Raw genomic sequence first — 10,488 nt, 5'->3', positions numbered from 1 at the left:
CCCGCTACTAGAAAGACTTAGAATTAGAAAGAAACTATTTTTTGGAAATAATCAAATTTGGAAAGTTTGACAAAGTTAAGCTAAGTATGAGTTTTGGGTCAACTTCAAACGACCATAACTCCTAGCTCAAGATGAGTTAGGTGTGCTAAAAGATACCGTAGGAAAGATCTTTAAATTATCTTTCCAATTCCACCAAGTTTTATCAATTTTGAGTTTGTATGAGGGAGATATGTTCATTTGAAGTTGGGCTGTCTAGATAAGGAAAGTCAAAATCGAATTTTTGGAGGGTATTATGGTCTTTTCACTACCCAATTAATTAAATTTGTTTTTGGTAATTAAGTTGGGGTCTAAACTGATTGTATTCAGTTTACGCTTCATAAAAATAAGTTAGGGTTTTGAGAGAAAAGAAAAGAAGAGGAGAAGAAGCTTAGAATCGTCGCGTTCTTGAAGATTTGCTTGTGGATTTCGCCAAGGGTTGATCCCTATGAGGTATGTGAGATCACATAGCATTGGGTTTGTTCACCCACGCACCAATCATGATTTCATTCAGCGAAATTTTGTTCTTCAAAGTATAGAAATTGAGTTCTTGATGGGTTTTGTTGAACTTCTATTGGGTTCTTGATTTGTTGAAGTTGTTGAGAAGTTCTTGAGTTAAATTCATGAGAATCGATGTTGTTTTGAGTAGATTCTTGCATATTTTGGTTGTGTATTCGAATCTAAGTGTTTGGGGTAAAGAACCAATCAAATCTAGAGGGTTTAGAGTTGAAAAACGAACAAGGAAATTCGTCAAAAATCTGGGGAACAGGTCTGGGGCGTCGCGCCACTTAGAGCGCCCCAAAGAAGAGTCTATAGTTTGGGCTTTAGGGCGCCACGCCAGCCAGTCCTCCCCAACCCAGACTCTGTAGTTTTGCCTCTGGCGCTCCGCGCCACTCAGAGCACCAGGAACGCCAGGTCTTCTACCCTTTCCTACTTCTTTCCGTTTGAGTTCCTTTGAAACGTACCTATGTTTGCTAGTTGATTTCTACACTCTAAGGTACATCTAAACAACATGAAATCATCCATAACATGAGATAATGAGCCTTGACATCCATAATTCAATTCAAGGAAAGTTAAGAGTCAAGTCATGAGAAGTCCATATAGTCTTCTAAAGTGTATATCGGGACTATGTATTCCCAAAGAGTAAATATTTTTACATTTAAACAAGAAAGGAAACACTGATTTCCAACAGAGCCGATGAGCTAGTTTTCAGTAAAGTACAAATGCTTTCACAATTAAGCAAGAAAGGAAACTTTGATTTCCAAGAGAGACTTTGAGCTAAGTTTTGAGCAATTATCTCAAACCACTGAAAGAAGTTATGTTTTTAAACATATGAGCTAGTATATTTTGGGAGTAGTATTGAGCACCGATATAGGGGAGAGTTCAGACAACTCCTAGCCCCCATAAACCCTGTAGCCATCATGGGTATAAAAGTGTCATACTTTTTAGATGATTCGTTAGTGCTTTTTAGCATACACAAGTGGATCCACTTAGTAGTCAGGTTCTATACCCCTGACAAGGTATAGGACGGCCCTGGTAGTGTGAGGCAAAACGTTGTATCATCACATAGCTCTTAAGTGATGGTTGTCGGTTAGAGAAACTCCCACAGAAGTATTTTGTATTCTTATATACACAGAGTTAATTGTATTTTTTATATACATTCAGAGTTTTCATTGTATCATTGCATACATACAACGTTACTATTGTATTTCTAAATACAAAGAGTTGTTATCCATGTTTTAAAGCTTTTCTTTATCTTGCATTTATTATACTGCTTTATATTGAAATGAGTTTAGTTGAGATGAGTTGAGACCAGGTTTGTTCTTTCAGTTCCCCTTTCAAGCTTATGTGTTGTTTTAGTATTCCCCTCGCATGCTCGTACATTCAATGTATTGATGTCATTTGGTCTGCATCATTTTATGATGCAGATACAGGTAACTAGGATCATCATTCAACGCTCCGTTGATCCAATCGAGCATTCAGAGTCTTGTGGTGAGCCTCCTTGCTTTCCGGAGGGTCCCTATTTACATTGCTTTAGTAGTTTTCAGTTGTTAGGATGATCGGGGGTCTTGTACCGACATCCCTCATAGTTTAGAGGCTTCATAGACAGTTAGATAGTTCTTTTGTCATTATCTTGTTATTGGCTTATGTTGTATCTTTAGTTGCCTCTTTGGCTAAGTTGAATGTTATTTCTAAACATTCTCAGTTATCTATTCAGACAGTTTATTTAAGATTGTATTTAAGTACATTTACTGTTGAGTAAGTCTTCTGCTGAGAGTTCTAGCCAGGCCAAGGGTTCGCTTGGGGCCAACAATGGTTCTCGAGTGCCAGTCCCGCCCAGGGTGTAGGCTCGGGGCGTGATAACACTAGTTTTATATATATATATATATATATTAGTGCATTCCTCAATGTATCCTCAATGTATACTCACTGATTGTACCTGAGTGTATATTGACTATATACATTATACACTCTGGATACATCATGCATCAAATGTGGGACTAAAAAAAAAACGAATTTAAAAAATATTAGATAGTAAGTTCTCACAAGTTGTCAAAGTTGTACTCCTTGGTCCCAATTTATACAGACACTTTTTATTTTTCGAAATTCAAACAGTTTAAATTTGATAGTAAATTTGTGCATGAAAACTTCAAATATTTTAAAATGAAATTTATATATTTATAAACCAAGTAAAAAGTAACATAACTCACAATAATTGATAGTTCAAAATATTCAAAGAATATATGAAAAATTTACACATAAATTGAGACGGAGAAATTGACATCTTTTGGTTTGAAATTTGCAATTGTATCTGATTGGTCTATTGGGTGATGCTCTCACCTATATAAGGAATGTTTTGGCTCTCATTTTATACACACCAAAAGAAAGAGAGCAAATAGAGAGTATAGTCCACAAATTATTTACTCTGTGGAAAAATAGAGGGGGGTTAATATTGAACCATCCAAATTTCATTAGTTCAAATCTGAAATAAAATATGTTAAGAAACATAAATTATGAAAAAGTTTTAACAAATACTTGTAAACTACATTATACTCCTTTGGTTCCCTTGTGCTTGTCCCAATTGAACTTCACACATCTATTAAGAAAATATTGATTAATATGACTATTTTACTACACTGCCCCTATTAAATGACATTTGGTATTAGGTTTGGAAAAATAATTTGAGGAATAAATAATTAATGCTAAGGTAAAACATGAAATTTTTTTTATCATTTCTTGATATGTTAAAAGTGACAAGTAAAAATGAAAAATCTATTTTTAGAATAGTTGACAAGTAAAAGTGAGCAACCATGAGGTCTTTTCATGTTTAAATCCCAACATAAATAAAAATGTTAGGTGATTTTTCTCATCCGATAATCTTTTTTCCTTATAGGGTTAATTGGAAAAGGTCTAACTAGCTGAAACTAGACGATTACACCATATCAATTGTTACCTAAAATGTGATTTTTCGCTATTATATATATAACAATTGATTTAACAATACGATATAATAAAATTTAAGTAACAATCACAATATTTTTTAACTAACAAGAGAATATATGTAACAACCATCAAATAAGTTGTTAGTGTTGTTAAGAAGTATTGGCAAATGGCAATCAAATTAACCTGTACAGTTGGGAAGAAATATAATGCAAATTTAAGACGTTTTAAACGACCTAAACACAGTCATTAACTATATAATTTAATGGAGTGTAAAATTGTAACCTCTCCAAGTGGACAGTTAGTAAGTATTTAGTACTATTCTTGTTAAATGCCTGAAACAACAGATATTTATATTGGATTCATAATTTTTATTTTGTGGGTCTTGAATTATACTTATTTTATGCCATTAGATTTTGGATTAATTATTTATATTTATTAAACAATTTCTTAATACAATTACAAGTTTGAGTCAACATTAAGAAAAATCATTTAATATATATATATATATATATATATATATATATATAAACTATTTCATTTATCTTTAAAATATCTTGAATTATCAATTCTGAACTGTACCAAATAAAATAAAGAGAGTAATGTTTTTTTAAAAAAACAAAAACTGAGTTTTCAATACCGTCCCATGCCCACCCCTACCTTCATCCCTTGCGGCATCTAGTGTGGTATAAATAAATGGTATGTGAAGAAACGTGAAAAACTTTTATTTCTGACAATTTTTAAGTAATTCATAAATCATATGTATGTACAATATTACCTCTCACTTTTTTCTTTTCAGAAAAAGTTTGTGATATGTAAACAATCTTTCCCTTATTTTTAGATCTCAACAAAATCTAATTCTATATGACACACACAACAACACTCATATTAAAGAGGTATTTTTCTTCAAGATTCGATTAGTAGAGTAGAGCCATGGGTTGGAATTTCTTTACCATCTTCATTGTGCTACTTTTTCATCACTCAAATGCAAATGCAAATTTAAAGCAGAGTTGCAACTTTTTCGAAGGAAGTTGGATTGAAGATGAAACTTATCCTCTTTACAATTCAACTCAATGTCCATTCATTGAACATGAATTTAATTGTCAAAGGAATGGCCGTCCTGACCAAGATTATCTCAAGTATAGATGGCAACCACATGGATGCTCCTTACAAAGGTAACTCTAATAACTCACCAGTCGCTAATTGCTCGTATCTAACATAATATTGTGTTGTGAATTTATTTATCATTAAATAGAATTGACTAGAAAATTTGTCTGTCACTAATTTCTGTGGTTTTTTTTACTAGTGTATGAGTTTTGAAATGAAACTTGTAAATAATGTTATTTGATTCTTGGTTTTGAATCTTTCTAATTCTAAAAATGTTTAATTACAATCTATGTTGAAATGTGCAATGATTTATGAAAGTGATGGAGGCTAGAGGTTAGATTGATGAAGGAGTGCCCGTGAGCCTTGAACCGAAGGTTCATTTGGTAGCTGATTTGAAAGTGAGTTATTCAAGTATTAAATTCATAATAAGTTTGATAGCTAATTAAAAAATAAATTATTCATATAAAAATCAATATGGTGTTTGATTTGTAATTTTGAAATCCGTATAACTAACATAATTTTATACATACATGAGTCGTGGAAAAATCAATGTACTATTTTATACGAGATGAAATCACTAACACATGTATTACTAATACTACAAAAAGCTAACAAATGAGCTTGAATGCTTATAATGACCCGTGACCACCCCCCAGAAAAGTGGCAGCTTTAATAATGATTTCTCTATGGGAAATCTCGAACACAATAATACATACATTTATGTAATTAATTTACATATGTAATGAACGCTTGTGAATACACAAGTCAAAAGTATCTAATATAAACACATTAATTATTATATTTAGGTGCTGAATTGAAACATGTTATTAGAGTTGTTGATATATTCGATGAAAAGAAAAATATTTTTTTAAGAGAGAAGAAACCAATTAAAATCTTGACCACTTGATGAAGATCTATACATGATCTGTTTAAAGTAGGTTTTAGATCTCTAAATCAAATTAGACTTGGCATATTTTAGTCAATTATATTGGAGATTACCACAAAAGTAACATATCTGAACGTAGGTCCCCCCACCCCCCCCCCCCCTCTTCATGTGCTAATAAGAAAATACTACAAAAAAATTGTTTTTATGTGAAGGTGCCACACTGTAGGGTGTCTAGGATCTGTGTTTTGTTGGGTTTTAAAAGGTGTGAATGAAAAATGAAGAGTTGCGATTTTTATGAAAAGTTGCAACTTTTATGAAGAGTTGTGACTTTTATGAAAAGTTGCGACTTTTATGAAAAGTTGTGACTTTTATGAAAAGTTGTGACTTTTATGAAAGGTTGTGACCTTTCCGAAAGATTGTGACTTTTCCAAAGGTTTGTGACCTTTCGGGTAAGGCACAATAAGAACCTTTTCACACTACCCTTTGTTTTCTATAAATTGAGGGATTTCCTCTCATTATAGTTGAACGAATTTTTCTGGACTTCTTCTACTATTACTAAATCTAGTATTCTAAGTGTACTTTACTGCCGTTGAGTGGTTCGCTGACACCGTGGTTTTAGGTACCGATACACCGGTGAGTAAGATCGTTCTATCCTGAGAGGATATATTCCATTAACCTCGATTACATGAGGGGAATAATTTCCTTAAGGGAACACTGTGCATTCAGTGGGCTCTATTTTCTTTCTTTGAGAAAAATAGTTTTATATTGTTTCTAATTCTATTTTCTCTACTAGTTTAAATTTTCTAGTTTGAAAATACTCTTTAAATTTTATTGTTTCTTATCAATTTCTTTAAAATTTTGTTTTAAGTATCTTAGGGCATCTATGTCTTTTAACACATGCTTTTACAAGGTGTAGGGTCCCTCCACTTCTTTTTATTTGATTTCCAGTTGTAAAATAATCATTTCATTATGGTGGATAAACTGTCACTATAAACTTAATTAGACCTTGTACAATCATGTGTTATTTAAACACACAATAATCATTTCTTCTTTATGCTTTGGAGAGTTTGGTACACGGAATGTGATAATCAAGGATATTTCATGAATTGAGATATCAGATGGCATTATTTTATCCTACCTTTTATAATGAATAGTAATGATACCATTTTAGTACAAATAATGTGATAAGATAAGCAACTAAATTGTACTTACAAAGTATGAAAATGCGCAATGTTACTTGTGATATCATGTCAAATAATTAAATCATAGTATCATAATTCATAAATTTCAAATTCCGTATGCAGATTTGATGGAGGGGCATTGTTGGAGAAATTGAAAGGGAAAAGCATAATGTTTGTGGGAGATTCTCTAAGCCGAAACCAGTGGCAATCACTTGTATGTCTTCTTTATACATCACTCCCTAACACCAAATACAACGCAACCAGAGTTGGTGATGTCTCTTTATTCACTTTCTTGGTACGTATGTACGTAATTTCTATATCATTTTAATTCCCTCGATATATACATTACACCATTTGAATTTGTACGTATTTCAGGATTTTGAACTTGACGTGATGTTGGATCGAAGTGTGTATTTAGTGGACGTTGTGAGGGAAGAAAAGGGAAAAGTATTAAAATTAGACTCAATTGAAGGTGGCAAGTTGTGGAAAGGAATTGACATGCTCATTTTCAACACTTGGCATTGGTGGAACCGTAGAGGAACCACTCAACCGTTAGCTCTAACTACTTTTTTGGCACAACTTTTTTTCAAATTTCGTATTTTTTAGCTAACCTACTACATGAAAGTAATCGTTAAAAAACATATTGATATATTGATTTTGTGACCTTTTATATTTTGTAGATGGGATTACATTGAAATAGGAGGTCAATATTATAAAGACATGGATCGTGTTGTTGCTTTTGAGAAAGCTTTATTTACATGGGCTAAATGGATTGACACCAACATTAATCCTGCAAAAACTATAGTGTTCTTTCAAGGAATTTCCCCTTCTCATTACAAGTAAGTTCAATATATGACTTTATTTTCTAAGTATTGTCACATGGATATTATGTAGGTTGCTCAAATAAAAATCGAACTATATATATTTTTAGGATACAATATAAAAAAGAGAAAATTTCATAAATAGCAAAGAGATTAAACTTAATCACACTCCGATTCGTAGCTACAATTTGCTTAATTACGTTTAATATCTATAGTTTCGTTTGCTATGAGAATTTCCGTTTGTATATTTAGCTTCCAATATACAAACATGGTAGGTATATACAAATTATGTATTTATACATTTAGGAATTTTTCAAAACTTTGTTTGTATATTTCTCTTGTCATAGGAATTTTTCAAAACTCTATTTGTACATTTCGCTGCCAATATATAAACATAGTAATTTATTATGAATTTTTCGTAACTTACACAAATCAAATGTATCAACAAATCATATACAAATAGCTAGGTAAGCATATACAAAATCTAGATTTATACAATCAGAAATCGAATTATACAAATTCTAGATTTATAGCAAAATTTAAAAAACTGTAGTCACTAATCATGAAAATCTGAAACTATAATAACTATGGAGCATAATATACTATAAATATTTGTCATTTCACATAATTTTTCCTATAAGAAGAAAAGATCAACATGTTTATATATATATATATAGACATGGTTAAGTTGTTACAAAAATTAGTTTTGCGACCTTATTAGTATACAATAAATTGGAAGTTAAATGACCATTATCCTACGTGACTATATTATGTTAACGATTCAAATTTAATTCATCATTCTACTTGATCATTCGCGTTAATTTTTACCTTGGTGAAACCAACAGTGGTACCGATTGGAATCAACCAGGGGTGAAAACTTGCTTAGGGCAAATGCAACCAATAAGTGGTTCAACATATCCAGGAGGGTTACCCCCAGCACTGAGAGTTTTGAAGAAAGTATTGTACACAATTGAGAAGCAAGTGACATTGCTTGATGTCACAAACCTTTGCTTATTGCGTAAAGATGGACATCCTTCAATTTATGGGCTAAGTGGAATGGATTGTAGTCATTGGTGTTTAGCTGGAGTTCCTGATATTTGGAATGAAATACTATATAACTTTATAGTAACAACGTAACTGGTAAAATTATTTTTATGTTACCTGATTTGAGTTGTGAAAGCAACCTCCTATAGAATTGATCCTTGTGATCCAAATTTTTTCCTAGTGCACGGAAGATTAAAGAAAAGAATAGTTGCTTAATTGAACACATTCAATATGTAGTTCTATTTCATTAATTGTTACTTCAATCTTCAATAATCACTTTTAGTTTAGTGTGTATCACGTTTGGTAATAAATATCCAATAAAGGTATGAATGAATATCTATGTCTTCTATTTTATTTTGTTTTACCCTTCCTAGGAGCTCTCACCCCTTTTGCTCCTTTGGTGACTCGAACTCGCAACCTTCGAATTGGAAGTGAGGGGTGCTTACCATCCGAGCAACTCCTTCTCGTCCTATGTCTTCTATTAAGTTCCATTAATCTCGCAAAAGAATTTTGCGAATTAACAGACCTAATGTTCCAAAAAATCATCTTTGTATTAGTTGATTACTACTTGTTCCTCTGTCCTTGCTTCTCCTTGTACGGCAATTTACATCCATGTATATTAACATTATTTTTAACAACATTTATAATAATATTCACAACCTTAATTATTCATTGTTCTTATGATAATATATTTCTCTATTAAAAAAATTACATTTTATAAATACAATTTTTATTTATGAATATAATATAAGTTGAGTATATTTGCCTAATTCTTATGTTTATTTATATTTTGATTTCTCTCAAAATGTTCACTTCACTACTAAATTTTATATTTTTAATTAAATAGCTTATTACTCACTTAAAAATTATATTTTATATATAAATTAAAATGTAGATAACTTTAATCATAAATTTTCTTTTACTTTTAATAAGCTTAAAATGTAAGTTTTATTTTTAAGCTAAATAAGATGAAGGTTTTATTTTTAAACTAAATAAGGTGAAAGTTTTATTTTTAAGCTAAATAAGATGAAAATTTTATTTTTAAGCTAAACAAGATGGAAGTTCTATTTTAAGTTAAATAAGATGAAAGTTTAATTTTAAAAACACACGGCACAATCATGGAAATGCATACTCAAAAATATTTAAGCTAAATAAGATGAAAAATTTTATTTTTAAGAATGAATAACTAAAACTTTCAAAGAAAATGTAAAAAAGTAAATAAGGTGAAGGGTATTTTTGTAAACAAACAACTTATTCTTAAAAATTATGCAATGAATATAAGTTTGAATATGACAAACCAAACAAGCAACAAGAATAGCATAACTAATCTCAGCATAACTTGTATTTAAACCAAACGACCCCCCTTAGTGTTGTTAATGCTACATGTTAAGCCTCTTTCTTAGCGGGGATGAAAAGAGGGGTGTGGCATATTGTTTAAGATATAACCCATGAAGGCAATGGCGGAGCCAGAATTTTTAATAAGGGGGTTCAAAATTTGAGAAGTAAACACACGAACTAGTGAAAGGGGGTTCGACTTCTATTATACCTACGTAAAAAATAATTTTAACATTGTATAAATAGTAATATTTTCCGCCGAGGGAGTTCGGATGACCCCCCTAAGTATATGCTGCCTCCGCCCCTGCATGAAGGGTGCCATGGGTTGATCGATCATTTTGAGATCTTGCAGCTCATCAATGAGGTTGATTTTACGTCCAGGTCTTTCTAGGTTTCACCCTGTTTTTCAAGTGCAGATGTTGAAAAGAAATATCATTTGGATGGTTCCTATGTGATTTAATGGGAGTCGGTACAGTTACGTTGGATCAAAATTTAACCTTTAAGGAGGATCCTATATATAATTATTTTGGATGAGTAGATTTAGAAGTTGAGGTCCAAAAGGATAACATTTATGAAAGTGTTGTGTGAAGATCATCTAGTGGCAGAGGTCACTTAGGAGATTGAGCTGAACATTCAG

General features: G+C 31.6%; 1 protein-coding gene across 1 annotated transcript; it reads left to right on the top strand.

Moving 5' to 3' along the window:
- Window positions 1-4,212: 4,212 nt before the first annotated feature.
- LOC125862316 (protein trichome birefringence-like 41) lies at window positions 4,213-8,618 on the top strand. Its single transcript, XM_049542364.1, has 5 exons — window positions 4,213-4,652; window positions 6,775-6,946; window positions 7,027-7,202; window positions 7,332-7,490; window positions 8,318-8,618. Exons 1-5 carry the CDS (start codon window positions 4,411-4,413, stop codon window positions 8,607-8,609), a joined length of 1,041 nt encoding a protein of 346 aa, XP_049398321.1. The 5' UTR covers window positions 4,213-4,410; the 3' UTR covers window positions 8,610-8,618.
- Window positions 8,619-10,488: the final 1,870 nt, after the last annotated feature.

Source organism: Solanum stenotomum, chromosome 4, assembly GCF_019186545.1.
Source record: "Solanum stenotomum isolate F172 chromosome 4, ASM1918654v1, whole genome shotgun sequence".
Lineage (NCBI taxonomy): Eukaryota > Viridiplantae > Streptophyta > Magnoliopsida > Solanales > Solanaceae > Solanum > Solanum stenotomum.
The sequence above is the reverse complement of the archived record's forward strand: the minus strand, read 5'-3'. Positions and strand labels throughout refer to the sequence as shown.

What these genes read in the sequence shown, in the direction of transcription:
- LOC125862316 (XM_049542364.1), top strand. Translation starts at nt 4,411, where the DNA reads ATGGGTTGGAATTTCTTTACCATCTTCATTGTGCTACTTTTTCATCAC. An exon ending in TCTCTTTATTCACTTTCTTG is followed by an intron (nt 6,947 to 7,026) that starts GTACGTATGTAC and finishes TACGTATTTCAG; the next exon opens with GATTTTGAACTTGACGTGAT. An exon ending in CGTAGAGGAACCACTCAACC is followed by an intron (nt 7,203 to 7,331) that starts GTTAGCTCTAAC and finishes TATATTTTGTAG; the next exon opens with ATGGGATTACATTGAAATAG.